The sequence below is a fragment of the Canis lupus genome, chromosome 19 (assembly GCF_048164855.1).
Source record: "Canis lupus baileyi chromosome 19, mCanLup2.hap1, whole genome shotgun sequence".
Classification (NCBI taxonomy): Eukaryota; Metazoa; Chordata; class Mammalia; order Carnivora; family Canidae; genus Canis; species Canis lupus.
Genome location: NC_132856.1, coordinates 7,298,591 through 7,316,810, shown reverse-complemented (window position 1 = coordinate 7,316,810; position 18,220 = coordinate 7,298,591). Strand labels below are relative to the sequence as shown.

The following is an 18,220-nucleotide window of genomic DNA, read 5'->3' as shown; positions in this document are numbered from 1 at the left end:
CTCTATATATTTTATTTATTGTTCTCTCTCTTTCTCTTCTCTCTACATATATATAGAAATAGAGATCTATATCTTTATGTAGATATCTTTATAGAGATGTATATAGACATATATCTATAGATAGAGATATATCTAGCTATATAGAGATAGAGATATATATGTCTCACAGCATTTTATTTTTTTTTAATATTTTATTTATTCATGAGAGACACAGAGAGAGAGAGAGAGAGGGAGAGGGAGAGGAACAGACACAGGCAGAGGGAGAAGCAGGCTCCATGTAGGGAGCCCGATGTGGGACTCAATCCCAGGTCTCCAGGATCACACCCTGGGCTGAAGGCGGTGCTAAACCACTGAGCCACCTGTCCTGCCCACCTTACTGCATTTTATTTTTTATTTTTTTATTTTTATTTTTTTTTACCTTACTGCATTTTAAATCTTAAACACGGTTCTATGCTGTGGGTACTGCAATTACTCCCATTTTATAGGTGAAGACATTCAGGCTATCCAAGGTCCCATAGGAAGTGGTGGGATCTGGATTTGAACCCAGACCAGATTCTAGTTCACATTTTTATCTGGGCTTTGAGGGCCCGTTGTGCCTGGTAAAAAAAGTAGATGCTCTGAACATGTTTGCCCCATTCAGCCAGGTCTGCCCGGCTCACATTACCCAGATAAACGAGGTTGGGGGTGGAGGTGGTTTGTGTCTTGGCTGAGCCATCCCTCCAGCCCTCCCCTCATCTTTCCACCAGGAGAGTTTATGGAAAGCCTACAGGACCCAGACCTGAATGTGCGCCGGGCCACTCTGGCTTTCTTCAACTCGGCTGTGCATAACAAGCCTTCACTGGTCCGGGACCTGCTAGATGACATCCTGCCCCTCCTCTACCAGGAGACGAAGATCCGCAGGGACCTCATCCGAGAGGTGAGGCTGGTGAAGGACAGAGTTGGAAGCCCTGGGTCTGATTGGTGGGGCTGTGGCAAGGATTCTGGTAAACTCCGAGCAGATAAGCATGCGGGTCATGAGACCTGGGTCAAGTCCTGTTCCTCCGCTTGCTGGTTGTGTGACCTGGGCACATTGGCCTAGGACCACTTAATCTGCTCTGAGCCTCAGTTTTTCTTAATTGGGCAAAATGAAGAAAATAGTTTGTGTCTGCATCATGGGGTTGTTGAGAAGATTCAATGAGTTATGTCCTGCAGGTGTGCAGAACTGCTCCTGGCGCACAGTCAGCACTCAGGGAATGTTGGTGGTCTTATTATCACTCAGCATTCAGCAGATGTTCACTGAGTGCCAGCCCTGTGTCAGAGTGCCAGGATCAGAGCTGGACCAGACATGGTTTCTGCCACCAGGGAGCTCAAGGCCTCCTCAAGGATAGAGACACCCAGTCTGCTGATTATCTAACTGATTTAGAGCGCACTGGGTATAGTAAGGATTTAAGGGGCAGAGATTAAAGGTGACTTAACAGCTGTCATCCTGTGATATAATAAAAAGATCTGAAACACCTGGCATTGCTGAGAAGGAAGTGACTGTTTAGAGAGGTTAGGAAAGTTTCCCAAAAGAGGGAGCATTTAAGCTGGGCTTTGAGAGGTGAGGAGTTTACCATTAAGACTGAGCCTGGTTGTTAAAAGCTTCAGAGACCTGGGTTTTTAATTCTAGTTCAGCCACTTACTAGCTGTATATTCTTGGGCAAGTTAATTAACCTCTCAGCCTTAATTTCCTCACATGTTAAAGGGGATTTAATAGTAACACCGTCTTCCTAGGGCTGTTGTGATGCTTGAGTAAAATGTCATTTGTCAAGCACTCAGCACAGTGGCTGGCACATTATCACTGCTCAGTAGACCATAATAATTATTGTTACTATTTTTAAAAAAGATTTTATTTGAGAGTGAGAGGGGGAAAGGGGGAGGCGAGCAAGTGGGTGGAGGAGCAGAGGGAGAGGGAAAAAGAATCTGAAGCAGACTCTGTGCTCAGTATGGAGCCTAACACAGAGCTTGATCTCATGACCCTGAGATCCTGACCTGAGCCAAAACCAAGAGTTGTATGCTGCTACAACAGTATGGTCCCTGCTACCATTATCATCAGAGGGTGTTGCAAGGCTGAATAAAGGCAAGAGATTTGAGAGCTAGAGGCTTGATTCAGGGACAGAACACAGTACTGAACAGGAAAGGTGGTGTGTGCAGCAGGGACCAAGGGGAGTATTCTTACACTCTAGAGTCACATCCATAACACTTGTCATCCTTCCATCCTGCAGGTGGAGATGGGGCCCTTTAAGCACACAGTGGACGATGGGCTGGATGTGCGGAAGGCAGCCTTTGAGTGCATGTACTCGCTGCTTGAGAGTTGCCTGGGCCAGCTGGACATCTGCGAGTTCCTGAACCATGTGGAGGATGGCCTGAAGGACCACTATGATATCCGGGTAGGATGAGCCCCCTGCCGGACCTATGCCTACTCCATACCAAGGGGACGGGCCATCACTGGGGCCCGCTGCTTGTTTGTCCTCTACTCTCCACCCCAGGCACCCCCATGAAAATAACTGCTTTGTTCTTTTTCAATAAGAAAGAGAGCCAACCTCTCAAACACCTTTAGTGGGAGTTTACACTGGGTGAGCTCTTGGGAGGATGGTTTAGCAGTAACTAGAAACTTTTAGAATTCTCAGACACACTTTTGATCTGGCAGTTCCAGCTCCATGAATAGAACCTCTGAACTCACTCCTAAACCCACTCTGAATTTTTATGTTCAAGATTGTTCTTCGCAGCTCTGTGGGAGTTGCGGACAGCTGGCATCTTCCTGAATCTCCACCCATCAGAAGTGACTCAGTAAACAGGGTACCTCTGGTCATGGATTGCTAGCCGCACGAAGAAGAGTGAGCCAGGTCCTGTGGCACTAATGTGAGAGACAGCCAGGACCCACTGTCCATTGATAAAAGCCAGTTGTTTTTACAGGCATTTTTCCCATGCTTTTCTGTTCTCACACATTCTGGCCACATGGCCCTCTTGCCTGCCCTTCTGGAGCACAGGACAGGACAGGGCCTGGGCATCAGTGTAACATTTTGACCCCAATGTCTGGGCTCCTCTTGGTGTTGAAGAGAGTGGGTATGACATTTTTTGAGACCCCAGAGTTATCTTTTTTTTTTTTTTTTTTTTAAGATTTTATCATTTATTCATGAGAGACACACAGAGAGAGGCAGAGATACAGGCAGAGGGAGAAGCAGGCTCCATGCAGGGAGCCTGATGTGGGACCCTATCTCAGGACCCTGGGATCACGACCTGAGCCAAAGGCAGACACTGACCACTGAGCCACCCAGGCACCCCATCCCCAGAGTTATCTCGTTGAGTCTGCATCTTGTTCTTGGACAGTGGGTTTATGATGCCCACTTTTCAGGGGAGAGACCAGAGAACTGCCTAGTTTAAGGGCACCAGTCGGTGGGTGGAGGAACCCTGGGTCCTGGCGTGTGCTGTGTGATGCTGTGCTCTCTTCTACTCTGGCCCCAGCCCCCCTCCTTTACCGTGGGTTGTGGACAGCGGGTGAAGGTGGGTAGGGCATGCAGAATCCAGACAACCCTTCTTTATGCTGTGTATTGTTTGTAGGAACTTAACATTTTCACGAGAGGCCTCCATTATTCTGTAGGCTGCAGTCAGGCCTGTAGATAGATGTGTTTAGCTGGCTCACACAGAAGCTTGTGTGGTTTTTTTTGTTTTGTTTTTTAACCTGTGTGCCTACATTTAAAAGTTGAGAGATCTTACATGAAAATCAGAGTCACTTTAGCACACAGGCCGTCAGCCCTGGGCCACGTTCCCACAGCCACAGTTGGCTGGAGCTGACAGCTGCTGTCTGGAGCGTGGACTCCTTACTCCTGCCCAGTTACCCTCTGGCCCTCTTCACTCATGGACATACCTGCCTGGCCCTGTGAGCATCTGAGCTGGAGAATCGCACCTTCCCTGGTGCCTCTTCTGATCTGATCCTCCTCAGGTCAGCCAAGGGTAATTGGCCTGGCAGCTCTTGTCATTCAGTTTATGGATAAGGAAACTGAGGCCCAGAGCAGGAGAGAGTCTAGCAGGGCCCTGGTGGGCATTAGTGCTAGCGTTTGGACCTGAGCTCCAGGCATTGCTACCAGAGCCTCTGATCTTCCTTGGGCTCTGTTCCTTTTGGTCCTGGGCCATTTGACTGTGAACTCTGCCTCCTTCCTCCTGGGCAGATGCTGACCTTCATCATGCTCGCCCGACTGGCTACCCTGTGTCCTGCACCTGTTCTGCAGAGGGTGGACCGGCTTATTGAGCCACTCAGAGCCACCTGCACCGCCAAGGTACCTCCCCACCCCCACCCCACCGAGCCCTGGGCACACCTGTAGATTGTTTACAGTTACCATTTGTAGGTGGCGTATGAAGTGCTTCGTTGTCATAATCCTGTAAAGTATTTCTTATTGTCACCACTGTATACACAGGGGAACAGAGAGGTAAAGTTATTGACCTAGGCTACCCAGCTAGTAAATTGCAGAACTGGGATTCAAACTCAGCTCTTTCTTGCATTCATTAAACATTTCCTGGCTGCCAGGCCTTGTTGCATGGTAGCAGGAATACAGCATTGAATGTGGTGGGTTCCCTATTCCCACATCCTAACTGGGAAGCTGAATCAGACTCTTGGAAAGCTAAAACCCTTTGATTGGTTGATTAATATAGGGCAGGGTTGCTACTAGGCTGGAGTGCCTCAATGATCCAGGGGAGGGATCTGGAGTGGAAGGCCTAGGGGGCTGGTGTTGGGAACAGAGCCTGGCACACCCAGTATGTATCCAGTAATTACCTATTGACTGAAAGAACTAACTTGGGTTTTGAAAGGGTAGAAATTAACCAAAAAGAGGGCAGAGTATTCCAGATTGGACATTAAAGAGGACAGATACCCATAGAACAGTGATTTTCAAGTAACAAAACCTTTTCCAATAAAATGAAATCTTCTGTGGATAAAACAGGTAAGATTGGAAATTTCTTTTTCTTTTTTTTCTTTTTTTTTTTTTTAAGATTTCATTTATTTATTCATGAGAGACACAGAGAGGGAGGCAGAGATAAAGGCAGAGGGAGAAGCAGGCTCCCTGTGGGGAGCCCAATGTGGGACTCGACCCCAGGATCATGACCTGAGCCGAAGGCAGATGCTCAACCACTGATGTCCCAAGATTGGGAATTTCTTAATAGATAGAAACTTATCTTGGAAGTTTCAGTTTGTAACATATGCCTGGTATGAAGTCAAAGGAAACAGTGGTTGTGCGGGGCCATTGCAGTCTTGACAGTTTCAGTGGCCAGATCATTTCTAGGCTTCTTTTGAGCCATTCAGCATGGAGAAAAATCACAGTTCACAGGGAAGGGCTGCAGATTGGTGTTGCAGCATCAGGACAGCCCTTCACTCAGTTGAGATGGCAAGAGGAGATTTGATCTGAGGCCCACACAAAGGCCACTCAGTCTGGCTGCACAGAGGATGCTGTTTGTCCAGTTCTGTGATGAGAACTTGCTGCATCTGTGCTCACAATCCCTCATCCACTGAAACCTACAAAGCTCTGGAAATCAAAAGCTCCCCCCTCCCCCAGAGAGAGAGGGGGGGGGCGCACACATAGCAGAGGAAGAGGGGGAAGCAGACTCCCCGCTAAGCAGGGAGCCCAATGTGGGGCTCGATCCCAGAACTCCAGGATCATGACCTGAGCCAAAGGCAGACACTTAACTGACTGAGCCACCACCCAGGAGCCCCAAACCAAAGCTTTGTATAATAACTTGTTTGGCCACAAAACGTGACTTGAACTGACCTGAGGCTATATATGACTTTTATTTCTCTCTCATTGCAACATTCATAATATTCTTTCATTTTTCATTTAGTAGGGGAAATATTAATGTATTTGATTACAGGATATTGTAGTATGTTGTCTGCACAAGTCACCTTTCTGAAACTCCCCAAAATGCCCAATTCCAAAAGCACACCTGGCCCCGAGGGTTTCGGAGCAGGGCGCCTGGACCTGTGTTAAGTGATTTAACCCTCAGAGCAACTCTATGGGACGGAGGCTCTTATCCTAGAAAGGGAAGTGCAGCTCACAGTGACTACCTGAAGTCACAGCTCTTACAGGGCAGAGCTATTTGAACCCAATACTGTCTAATTCGGATGGCAAGCTCTTAACCTCTACACTGGACCCTTCAAGGGGAGGAGTCTGTGTCTGGGCTCAGCCAGGGGCCTTGAGAGGAATTTGGATATTATTCCATAAGCAGTGGGGGAATTCTGAGATTCTCTGAGTAAGTAGCAAAGGGTGGGGGATGAAGAAACAAGGAAAGCAAGGCAGTTTGGGGAGTGTTTCCATGCAGTTGCCTGTGCAGAAGAGCTAGCACGGTGGGCATCGGAGTCAGGGGTGAGGATGAGGCCAGCTGGGTGACTGTCATGGTGACCCATTCATTGAGTTCAGTCATATGGTACCAAGAACCTGTTTTAAGCAAAGATAGGCTGAATCCTCCTGTCAGGGGAAGGAGATAATTAACATTTTCCAGCATCTGTCACCATCCAGTTATTTATTAATGAAAAGAACGGTGAGCAGTTTAGATTGGCTGGTCAGAGGCCCCCTGTGACCTTGAAGTTGGTTCAAATGACAAAGAATCCCCCTCTGGGGAAATCCAAGGGGTGAAAGTACAAAAGGGTGAAAGCGCAAAAGATGCGTCAGTTTGGAGGCTGGAAGCAGGGGAGCCTGCTGTGATTTAAGCTGGGAAGGATTACAGGTGGCTGAGAGGAATCGGGGGACCAGTGAGGTGGCTGGGGCACAAGGCCGGGCTCAATAAAGCATGGCTCGTTTCCCACCTTAGGTCAAAGCCGGTTCCGTGAAGCAGGAATTTGAGAAGCAAGACGAGCTGAAACGCTCCGCGATGAGGGCAGTGGCTGCCCTGCTGACCATCCCAGAAGTAGGGAAAAGCCCCATCATGGCTGACTTCTCTTCTCAAATCCGATCCAACCCCGAACTTGCTGCTCTCTTTGAAAGCATCCAGAAGGATTCTGCTTCGGCCCCCAGCACAGACTCGATGGATCTCAGCTAGTCCTCCCCCGGCCACCCCGGGGTGGAGGGGGGCCCTTCCTCAAGAGAATGAGGGCCGACCCACCCCTGAGGCCTCACCGCTCCTCCAGCCCCCCTGAGGCTTTTGCTCTTTCCTCATCTCGCTGGGGGCCCTCCTGCTCCTGGTCAGGGCTTACAGTGCCTTCTCCAGGGACCCCAGCTCGAGGCCCCCAGCAGGAGCTGCAAGGCTGCCAACAGTTGGGCCCTTTAACTCAGGACGGTTGTTCAAAGAAACAGGGCATGGACATCTTCCAAGCCCTTCCGCACAAACATGGATGTGATCTCACACTGGGCTGTCTGTACTGAGGGGGTCCCTGCCTCACAAAGGACTAAGTCGTGTTTAGAAATCCTCTTGTGCTCACAGCTGCAAAAGTTTAGGAGGCAGCTGGCTGGCCTTCCTTCCCACTTGTCCCATATTTGTCCCTCAGTTCTTCCACTTTCACTTCACTCGCCAATAGGCCAAACATTAGTGCTTTGGCTGGGCATTTTAGAACTTAAGCTTCTCTGAGCTGTTCACATTTTAGAATTCAAAATGCTTTAACCTCTAATTGGGAGTAATGAATCAGAAATTTGGCCTTTTGTAGGGGGTGGTCAGGATAAGGAATTAGATCCAACGTGGGTGGTTTTTAATTTCAAAGCTCTTATGTAGCCAACTGGGAAATAAGCAGAAAGTAGAGCGCCTTTCATGTCACCTGCTAGGTGTAACCGGTTGGTTTGTCTTTCTGAGGAAGGTTTTGAACATATTATTTCTGGTTTTTATAATTGAAGACACAAATATTAAATGATAGGCTAAAGAGTTTTCTGTGCTATCCCAGGTTAATAAAGGAGAGATCATGCAGTGTTACTTTTTTTCTGCACACTTCCTCTACTCAGTAGACCACTGTCCGTATACTTCTCAAGTTAAAGGAATCATGGAATTTAAAGGTTTCTGACTAGGTTTTGAACTGGAGGCAGGCAACCTGTAATTTACCTACCCAATTTAGGGGACTTAAATCCACTCATGGCTAGCATGCCAAGAAAATTATAACCAGGGTAGTATTTGTCACCCAGGTTGATAGGGAAAAACAAATACCCTATAAGCAATGGTCTTGTTCTAGAGTACCACATGCCATATCCCCTGACCATAGTGCCATTCACTACCAGTTCTTGGAAAGAGTATTATAACCTTATACAGACACGCCTCGCTTTGTGCTTTTCAAATAGTGCCTTTTTTTTTTTTTTTTAACAAATGGAAGGTTTGTGGCAACTGTGTGGAGCCAAGTCTACCAACACCATTTGCTTACTTCCTGTTGTTTTGTTAATTCTGAATATTTTACTTTTTCATTATACTTGTTATGGTGATCTGTGATCTCTGATGTTACTATTAGTGCCTGAAGATGTAAGTGAACTGCTGCAATCTCATGAGGAAACTTTAAATGGAGTTCTTATGAACAAAAGTTTGAGATGGAATCTACTGGTGAAGATGCTGGTAAAGATTGTTTAACTGAAGAATATTACATCAACTTAATAAAGCAGGGGCAGGGTCTGAGGGGATGGACTCCCAATTTTGAAAGTTCTCTGGGTAGTATTGTCTAACAGTATTGCATGCCACAGAGTAATCATTCTTGACTCAGTCAATGCAGTAAACTTTATGGTCTTAATTTTAAGAAAACACCACAGCCATCCCAGCCTTCAGCAACCACCACCCTGATCAGTCAGCAGCCATCAACATAGAGGCAAGACTTTTCACCAGCCAAGATTACAACTCACAGAAAGATGTTTAGCATTTTTTTGCAATAAACTTATTTTTAAAGGGATGCATTGTGTAGACATGCTACTGCACAGTGTGTAAACGTTAACTTTTGTATGTTTAAATGTTTGACTTGCTTTATCAGTAGTCTGAAACCAAACCTCGGTGTCTCTAGAGATGCCTGTAATTCACAGTTAAATTCTAGCTATCGTGGCCTCAGGTTTAGGGCTATAGTTGAAAAGGCAGTTTGTTAAATCCTGAATACTGATAGAGGCCCAACGGTCATGTTAAGGACCCTACACCTTCAGAAAACTCTTTAGGTGCTGACAAGGTTGCTCTGGGAGCCAGATGCCTGTGCCCTATGAAGAATCAAGTATCCTTTATAAATCCCCTCCAACTGGAATATTCCTCAGAGCATTAATTGGGAAAAGAATAATTTCCAGGAGGTGTCAGTTAAGAAACTAAAAAGTAAATTCAAAGAGGGAAATGCCAGATGGTAGTTTTATGGTTTTATTAACACAAATATGACGCGCACATAAGCTGTTTATTCATTTTCTTCGCTACGCAGCCTGGCATTGGGATTGGTGACTCTGATGGCCAGCTGGGCTGCTCTTTCCACGATGGCTTTGCGGTTCTTGGAGGATACATTGTGAGCAATCTCTGCACAGTAAGATCTGGAAGAGAAGCAGTTAGTGAGTAAGGAGCAAGCCAGATGTGAGCATACACGGAGTTTCCCTGGGAGGGCAGTGGTTTTTGGTCACATCACCTCTAGAGCCACAGCAGAGAAACAATGGCGCTGGCAAAGCTAATACAAGACCCACACAGTCCCAAATCCCAAATTCCTATTCCATGGTACCAGCAGTAAGGCTCTTATTAAAGTTTTCCCTGGCAGTGACAGAAGCACTCTCATGGTCCCCTCTCATTTAATCCTAACAGCAGCCTTGTAATCCAGGTATTGCCTCCATCTTACAAACCATGACCCTTACAGGTGGAAGTGAATTCCCAAGTTAGGTATTTAGAAATGGGACACGGCTAGGATGGCTCAGTCCCAGATTTCAAGTTCAAAGGTTCTCTCCCAATCCTTTCAGTCAACCGGCCCAACACAGTCTCAGGGAGCTTGGACTTGCCCATGAAGTTTTTAAACTCTCTAAGTAACCAAGAGCGGAATCCAACAGTCTGATTAAACCAAAGGTTTCCTGCCCCAGACATTAACATTTTACTGGTCTGCTGCAGACAAAATTCAATTGAGAAGATTGACTGAAGTCATCCAGCAAGTAGGTATACTTATTTCCTGAATATCTGGGTGCCATATACTGTTCTAACCTCATTCCTCATAGCTGCACCAGGCAGTTTGGTGTGGTTTGGTAACAAATTGGCCTAATGAGCACATTTCAGGGAAGAAGTAATTTTTGACACCATCAAAGATTAAGATGATGATCTAGGGGCACCTGGCTGGCTCACTCAGTAGAGCATGCGACTCCTAGCTCAGGGTCCCAAGCTCAAGCTCCATGCTGGGCACAGAGATTATGTAAAAATTAAAAACAAGGGATCCCTGGGTGGCGCAGCGGTTTGGCGCCTGCCTTTGGCCCAGGGCGCGATTCTGGAGACCCGGGATCGAATCCCACTTCGGGCTCCCGGTGCATGGAGCCTGCTTCTCCCTCTGCCTATGTCTCTGCCTCTCTCTCTCTCTGTGACTATCATAAATAAATAAAAATTAAAAAAAAAATTAAAAACAAAATTTGTATTTATTTACTTTTTAAGTAAGCTCCATGTCCAACGTGGGGCTTGAACTCACAACTCTGAGATCAAGTCACTTGCTCTACTAAGCCAGCCAGTAGCCCCCAAAATAAAATCTTAAAATAAAAAAGGGCACTCTACCCCTGGCGGAATTTCAGCAGAGAGAAAGCAAGCTGTAAGGAATGACTAAGGCCATGGACGTACATAGTTCTTTTTAAGAACTCTAGCAAAATGGGCAGCCTGGGTGGCTCAGCGGTTTAGCACCGCCTTCAGTCCAGGGCCTGATCCTGGAGACCCGGGATCATGTCCCACATGAGGCTCCCTGCATGGAGCCTGCTTCTCCCTCTGCCTGTGTCTCTCATGAATAAAGTCTCAAAACAAAACAAAAACAAAAACAACTCTAGCAAAATAGCCTAACAGTGAGACAAGCAACTCAAAGAACTTTTTTGTCTTCCATAAGAGTCCACTCAAGCTCAAAGTAGCTATACTTTGAAATAGTCTGATATAATCTGTTTTCTAACATTGAAATCTTTTTTCTCAAAAACTCCTCAGGTCCTTGTCCACATGTGTATTTAACACTCCAGTCACTATACATATCATCTTAAATACTTTAGTTTCTACCTGGGCATTTTCCACACATAACAATCATTTTAAATGTACATGTAACATTCACCCAGTGCTCGCAATCTCACCATTCACAAATTATATTTCAACAATTCAGTTACTGCTGCAATTATCAGTTTCACAAAGTTTCCCTGCTTTTCATTTAGGGATAAATATCCAGAAATGAACTTGTGGATTAAAGGTCACAGATTCCAAATATTTCTATGGCTCCTGACACAAACTGCCAAGCTAGTATCTTTTTGGCAACCAGCAACATCTGCACAGCAGCATTTCTGCTACCCAACGGGGACTGCATCTTTCTGTCACAATTCTGATCCACCTAACAGGTAGCCACCCCTAATTCCTATGCTCATCCAAGGATTTCCTAAGGAAATTCCCCAGCATTTTAACATCCAGTTAAATTCCCAACCTAGAGAACTCAACCAAAGAGAGAATAATGGCTTCGTTTATTTCTATTACTTGTGTCTACAACTGCTATAGATAAAAGATCTTTGTAAGCACACACACAGATGCTACAATTAGTCACCCTTTCCAAGTCCTAATTAGGAAAACACAAGTCTTCAGTTTCTGTTTAATAGTAGCAAAGCAAATTGTCCTCTGCTTAACCAAAAAACACCATTCCCTCTAACCCAGACTCAAAGCAACTAAATCACTTTCTGTGTTAAATGTTTTCTCATCCCATTGACATAGTTTTGACCCAAGCAGACTACAAGTTTCTCACACAGAGCTCATAAATTGTCTTCTCAAAATACTTGGAAGTAATGATGTGAACCCTCCATACACTCTTGCATCTCTACAACTTTGTGCAAGTCACCCTCTGCCAAGTCTTCTTCCTTCCCTCCACCTCAGATCACAGAGCTCTGATCAGGCAACTCGTCTATATTCCTATAGCTTTCTGAAGGAAGACACAGCATAAAGGTGCTCCTTAGGTCTGATACCCCCCCCCCCCCACTTCTACATAAAGCAACATTCTGCAAAAAACTGACAGTAAATACCACAGTGTTTTTATTGTTAGGCAAAGTCCTTCTCTTTGCAGGTCTTGGGTGTCTACACTTTTCAGGACAAGTTCCCTTACCCTGCTCCAGCAAAGGAAACATTTCAAAGCCCCAACAACCATTCTTTAAGCTCCTGAGAGAAAAACACACCTCTTCCAAATGTATTCTATGAAGTCTAGAGTCCCTACTAAAAATGCTCAGATGCAGACTGATTCCTAAACCCAGAGGTGGGACCCAACTCACTTGTTGCACATCAGCAGCACTTCAAGCTCCTTGACGTTGTGGACTAGGAACTTCCGGAAGCCACTGGGCAGCATGTGCTTTGTTTTCTTGTTGCTCCCGTAACCAATGTTGGGCATCAAGATTTGGCCCTTGAATCTTCTGCGTACCCTATTGTCAATGCCTCTGGGTTTCCGCCAGTTGCGCTGAAATAAACATGGGAGGGTTAGTTTCTTTGCTAACAACTCTTCCTTTTGAAAGGAAAAGGGGACTCAATGAAAAGTAAATATACCAAATAGTAGCTGTCCTTAAGTATTTCACTACATCTTTCGATTTTTCTTGGTGGAAAATAATAGGGCTTCTGCCTTTGACTACCAGGAATAAGACTCACATTCACACTCCTAATAAACAGAGGACTAGACTACAAACTGACAGAACATGAAGGGATTGTGTACTGTTAAGACTGAGTGGCAGGGACGCCTGGGTGGCTCAGTGGTTGAGTGGCTGCCTTTGGCTCAGGAGTCCCTGAGGAGTCCCGGGATGGAGTCCTGCATTGCCCTCCCTGCATGGAGCCTATTTCTCCTCCCCCTGTCTCTCATGAATAAAGAAAATCTTAAAACAAAACAAAACTGAATGGCATAGGTTTCATCACTGCACTTAAGATGTTAACTTTTCTCATCATAAAATAAGGATCTACTTCTAACAGCCTCCTAAGGCCACCTAAAATGATTCAAGCCTCTAGATAGATGCCTGAAAATAGCCAAGTGCCCCTAATCATTTAATCAAGTGACCGAGTGCCAGTAAGACATACTTGGAGAGCTGGCTTCTAGAGAGCTCTACCACCAACCAGACTGGTCCACCTGCCAAAGGTGATCTGACCAGGTGATGCCAGAAATCCGACAGCCCATTTAGGAACAACCCTCCCACCCCACCCCCCAACGAACACTTCCATCCCGGTACCATATGTATGCACCTTAATTTTGACATATCGGTCTGACTGGTGCCGGATGAACTTCTTGGTCCTCTTTTTAACGATCTTGGGCTTCACCAGAGGTCTGAGGGCAGCCATGATGCCTTCAAGAGAGAGGCAGAGACGGTGTCAAGCAGTCCCGGAAGGAGGTTTCCCTGCTCAAGGCTTGAATGCTGTTGCAGAGTGTCTTCCAATCACCAGCTACTGAGCCAACTGGGAATGGAATGGGTACCTCTGCCAGGCTTGCTGTCCCTCCCGCCTCCGAAGCTGGCAGAATACCAACCACTCTCCAGACGCGATCCTGGGAGGTCAGGGGTCACCGCCCCCGCTGAAGTCAAGGATGCCTGCTAGCAGCTGATCTGAGACGGACTGTCCCTCACACGCTCTCGGCTGCCACAGGGCAGCAAATCCCACTTCCACGAGCCGCGCACGGTCCAGTTCCGATCAGTTACGCAGAGCTTGGGCAACCTACACGCACTGGAGTCTTTGTTCCCTCCCCGTAAAATGGGAACGCTATACGGCACACGGGGCGCCCGAGGTGTGTAGAGGAACCTGGGTTTCCCCCTCAGGGGACCTACAAAACCACGATGCCCTTGTAAGATGTTCCTAGGCCCCCCGAACTCTCCGTCTTACCTGGAGATCATCCGAGGATCGATTAAAAACCTTCCTCAATGGGCAGCCCGGGTGGCTCAGCGGTTTAGCGCCGCCTTCGGCCCAGGGCGTGATCCCGGAGACCCGCGCTCCCTGCATGGAGCCTGCGTCTCCCTCTGCCTGTGTCTCTGCCTCTCTCTCTCTCATTAATAAGTAAAATCTTTAAAAAAATAAATAAAAACCTTCCTCAAAGCGGCAGCGCACCGCGTTCCCGTCACCGCCTCTGTGGCCGGTAAACGAGCGCACCCGGGCCCGCAGCATTACCTCCTCGAGGACGACCACGCGGCTTTATATTCCCAGAGACCCGACCCGCTCGCTACTGGCTTTCCTGTCAACGCGAACCAAGCGGCTCTCAGCTCGCGTGCCGGTTGTCCGTGTGGCGGTCTGGCCGCAGCGGCAGCCCCGAGACCACAGAACTGCACGGGAGCGTCGGTCGGCGGAAATAGAAAATGCACGCGGCGCGGCACCCATCCCGGGCCAAGGGGACTCGAGTGTCCCGGTCACACGCCGCAGCCCTCGGGTCGCTCCACGGCCCCCACAAGACCCCCTAGGCCAGACACGAACAACGGCCCTCACTCCCAGGGCTCTGACAAGCTGCCCGCGACCCTCAGAGACGTCAGGCGGCTCCGGGGCACGGCAAGGGGCCCTGGGAGGCCAACCTCCGCCAACGGCTGGGCCGCTGCGCTCTGCTCCTGAACGCACCCCAGCCCACCGACAGGGACAAAGCCCACCAGGACTGCAGCTCGGAAGGGCAGGCCGCCTGACCAGGAAGCGACAGGACCCGACGAACACCGCACACACGCGGATGGCTAGAGATTAAAACTCACCCAGCGATCGATGGCTGCCACCTCCGCAGGCGGCGCCGAGGAAGAGAGGGGAAGGTGGCGCGCGAGGCCTGATGGGACTTAACCTCTGGGTCCTGACAGGGGAAAAAAAGAGCGCTTCCGGGTCTTGGTCCCTCAAAGAAAAGAAGGACACTTCAGGGAAATAATACGGAAAAAAGTCCAGAGATAACTTTGTTTTCCTAGAGATTAATATTTGGGAGTAGTACTGAAAGTTTGTCAGACCTGCTGTTGGGACTACGTAGAAAATTTGGAATTTTTTCTGAGCCTCTAAGACCTGGTGGAGGGCGTACACTTCCGCCAGAAACTGAAGCCATTCCTCCCGAGAATGATCCAGTTTTTGGATTATTTCCGCCCGCGTTTCTCCTGCTACTGAGTGCGCCTCCTAGTGGCCAGGAGGGAACGAAACAGAGACTTCCTAATTCCTTCGCGTGAGTGTATAAAGTGAAATAGCAATGAGACCCCCAAGAGCTGTCATTCCATGGATTTTACTGTCCTTCCCACAGTTCTGTGAGGTAGTACTTCTATTCTTTTCCCCATTTTACAGCTGTAGAAAGTGAAGTCTGGGGCTTCGATCCAAAAATCCACACTTCTAAGCATTAGGCTCACCTGCTTAGTTTAGTTTAGTTTTTTCACCTGCTTAGTTTTAAATTGTTCTTGGTATTGTCTTACTTAGATTTCGTTTTTAAGATTATTGTAATAAATCACATTTCAGGATAAAAAAAAATGCGCCTTGATTCCACAATTTGAACACAATACAGATGTCATCACTGATCTTGAGAGTTCCAGGGGACAGATGGGGACAGAAACTACACTGGATTGTGTTGTTCCCTGGATGAGAAGTGAGAAGGGAAGAAAGTGTTGACAACTCCTTCGTGAGATTTTGACTGTAAAGGGTAGGGGAGTTTAAGGAGACCCAGAGGAGTGGAAATGTGAAATGTCTTGTCTGAGATCACACAGCTGGTCAGCAATAAGGTTGAGTCTAGAACCCATTTGTGCATGTAACTATACCACACCTCATGAATCCTGCTTATCCTGCAGGCTCGGGGAGTCAGATGGGATGCAGAGCAGGAAATCACTCAGCTTACAGCAGCCCACATTACATTATGTGAGTCGTGAAGGAAAAGGTCTTGATGGGGTCAGGTGGGCTAATCACGCAAAGAGCTCATGAACCAGGGCATCCGGATGGCTCAGCGGTTGAGGGTCTGCCTTCGGCCCAGGTCTTGATCCTGGGATCCTGGGATTGAGTCTTGCAACAGGCTCCCTGCAGGGAGCCTGCTTCTCCCTCTGCCTGTGTCTCTGCCCCTCTCTCTGTGTGTCTCTCATGAATAAATAAATAAAATCTTTAAACCCACCCCCTCCCCAAAAAAAGAGCTTACGAACCAGAGAGCATGTCTCCAACTGTGAAAGACCCAAGAGATTTGAGAAGCAGTAACCAAAATGGCTCCACCGTTAGGGGATGAGAGACCTGTTGCCCCTGTATTTCACGGAGAAGGGCACAGGGTATGCACACTGCCAGCTGCTTTCCCATGAGCACTGAGATCCCAGGACAAAAAGCTGGAGGTGCCATGCAAGCATCCCTGCCCACATTCCAGGGAATATGCCTGCTTTAGTCCCCTGGGCTCAGGACCCCAACTTTCCAAACATTCCTCTGGCCACAGCTCCTGAGCAAGAAATCACATCAGCTGTATCACAGGTGACATGAAAAAAACTCCAACTCAGTTTATTTCAAAAGGGCAGAGGTCAAGACAGGGAAATACTCAGAAACTGCATAGCTTTCCTGGGTACCTCTGCCCTCTGAGACACTGGATACTTTGGCTCTAGAGAGCTGGCTCCAGGCCATTCCACTGAAATGATTTCTTTTATCTGGCTCTCCATGCGCATGTGGCTCTGGGCTGCTAGCGGCACTGGCCACAGCCCCAGGATGTCCGGGTTCAACAACACCTGGGCCACTCTAGTCGATGTAGTAGACCTTGGGGGCATCGTAATAGGCACAGGTCATATAGTTCGTGTTCCCAATGGGCCACCAGTGGTGGGGGTGGTAGGTGGCTGAGTAGGCAGAGGGCTGCGGTTGGACACAACTGAAGAGTGCCAAGCTCCGGTCCACAGCCACAGTGGGCAAGTAGAGCTGCAGCTTGTCCAGGAGGTGACCCGGCCAGAAGACATTGGGGTGAGTTCGCTGTGTACCCCTGGGCCTCTTCACTTCCAGCTTCCTGGAAAAGAAGAAGACAGAAGTTTGTCCTGCCAGACTAGCCAGGGCCCCGACTCCTGCCCAGCAGAGCAAACGAGCTGTGGCCAGAGTGGAGTGCTTAGCCCACTGCTAAGCACTTCATTCTACCTGGTAGGTTCTGTTATCCTGTCTACCTTGCCAATGAGGACCTGAAGGCCTAGAGAGGATAAGTCATTTCCCCAAGGCCACACAGCAAGCAAGTGGCAGGGCACAGGCTTGACTCCCAATCTGCTGCCTCTAAAACCCAAATTCTTAAGTGTACACCATCTCTGCTCTAGAGGCATTTTATTTTATTTTATTTTATTTTATTTTATTTTATTTTATTTTATTTTATTTATTTTAAAGATTTATTTATTTATTTATTCAGAGAGAGTGAGAGAGAGGCAGAGACACAGGCAGAGGGAGAAGCAGGCTCCATGAAAGAAGCCCGACGTGGGACTCCATCCCGGGTCTCCAGGATCACACCCTGGGCTGCAGGCGGCGCTAAACCGCTGCGCCACCGGGGCTGCCCGGCATTTTCTTTTTTATTTATTTTTTAAAAGATTTTATTTATTTATTCATAAGAGACACACACAGAGAGAGGCAGAGACACAGGCAGAGGGAGACACAGGCTCCACGCAGGGAGCCCAACTCAGGACTCGATCCCAGGACCCCAGGATCATGCCCTGGGCCGAAGGCAGGTGCGAAACCGCTGAGCCACCCAGGGATCGCCCTCTAGAGGCACTTTAATGTGATGTTCAGAGTATAGCTTCTGGAGTCAGCATTGCTGGGTTCAAATCCCTGCTCCCCCACTTAATAGATGTGTGATTTTGAATGAGATAAGTAATTGTTTCTGTACCTCAGTTTCCTCTTCTGTAAAATGGGCATGCTAAGAGTAGCTCTATAGGGTTGCTGAGAGGATTTAAATGAGTTAAAACATGGAACAAACCACAGTAGAGTCTGCCTGGCACTCTAAGTAGTCTCTTGCTTCTCAGTTCCTGGGCATTGAGCCCTAGATCCTGTGCACCATGCAACACACAGAGTCCCAGGCACCTCCTCCAAAGTGAGGCTAGTCCTCCTCCCACCCATCCCCTGCCAGAGTTGGATGATTGCTACAAACCTGGTGAACTCCTCAAACTCCTTAAAGTGTATCTTCCTGATTTTCTTCAATGTTTTCCTAGTGGAT

General features: G+C 47.7%; 2 protein-coding genes and 1 non-coding gene across 16 annotated transcripts in view; 1 reads left to right on the top strand and 2 right to left on the bottom strand.

Moving 5' to 3' along the window:
- CAND2 (cullin associated and neddylation dissociated 2 (putative)) overlaps positions 1-7,902 on the top strand; it is a 33,115-nt gene extending 25,213 nt beyond the window's left edge. For all 3 annotated transcript variants that reach the window (XM_072785059.1, XM_072785057.1, XM_072785058.1), the window contains exons 12-15: positions 747-916; positions 2,244-2,408; positions 4,188-4,295; positions 6,814-7,902. In XM_072785059.1, the coding sequence (XP_072641160.1) occupies positions 747-916; positions 2,244-2,408; positions 4,188-4,295; positions 6,814-7,041 (671 nt within the window). In that variant the 3' untranslated portion in view covers positions 7,042-7,902. The remainder of the gene's footprint in view (positions 1-746; positions 917-2,243; positions 2,409-4,187; positions 4,296-6,813) is intronic.
- A 1,372-nt stretch (positions 7,903-9,274) lies between these two features.
- The window catches only part of LOC140609807 (large ribosomal subunit protein eL32), a 28,683-nt gene continuing 19,737 nt past the window's right edge, over positions 9,275-18,220 (bottom strand). For 2 of the 12 annotated variants that reach the window (XM_072785061.1, XM_072785060.1), the window contains exons 8-12: positions 18,155-18,211; positions 14,811-14,941; positions 13,336-13,436; positions 12,387-12,568; positions 9,275-9,461 (exon numbers count right to left, since the gene is read on the bottom strand). In XM_072785061.1, coding sequence (XP_072641162.1) covers positions 9,332-9,461; positions 12,387-12,568; positions 13,336-13,436; positions 14,811-14,941; positions 18,155-18,211 — 601 coding nt within the window. In that variant the 3' untranslated portion in view covers positions 9,275-9,331. Of the gene's footprint in view, positions 9,462-12,386; positions 12,569-13,335; positions 13,546-13,965; positions 14,144-14,247; positions 14,531-14,685; positions 14,942-16,522; positions 17,039-18,154; positions 18,212-18,220 lie in introns of those variants that run through there. The other 10 variants (XM_072785066.1, XM_072785062.1, XR_012011529.1 and 7 more) reach the window with 9 other exon arrangements.
- On the bottom strand, positions 13,504-13,643 carry LOC140611535 (small nucleolar RNA SNORA7). The gene has a single exon (XR_012012684.1). It is a non-coding gene; the product is annotated as a small nucleolar RNA SNORA7 (small nucleolar RNA).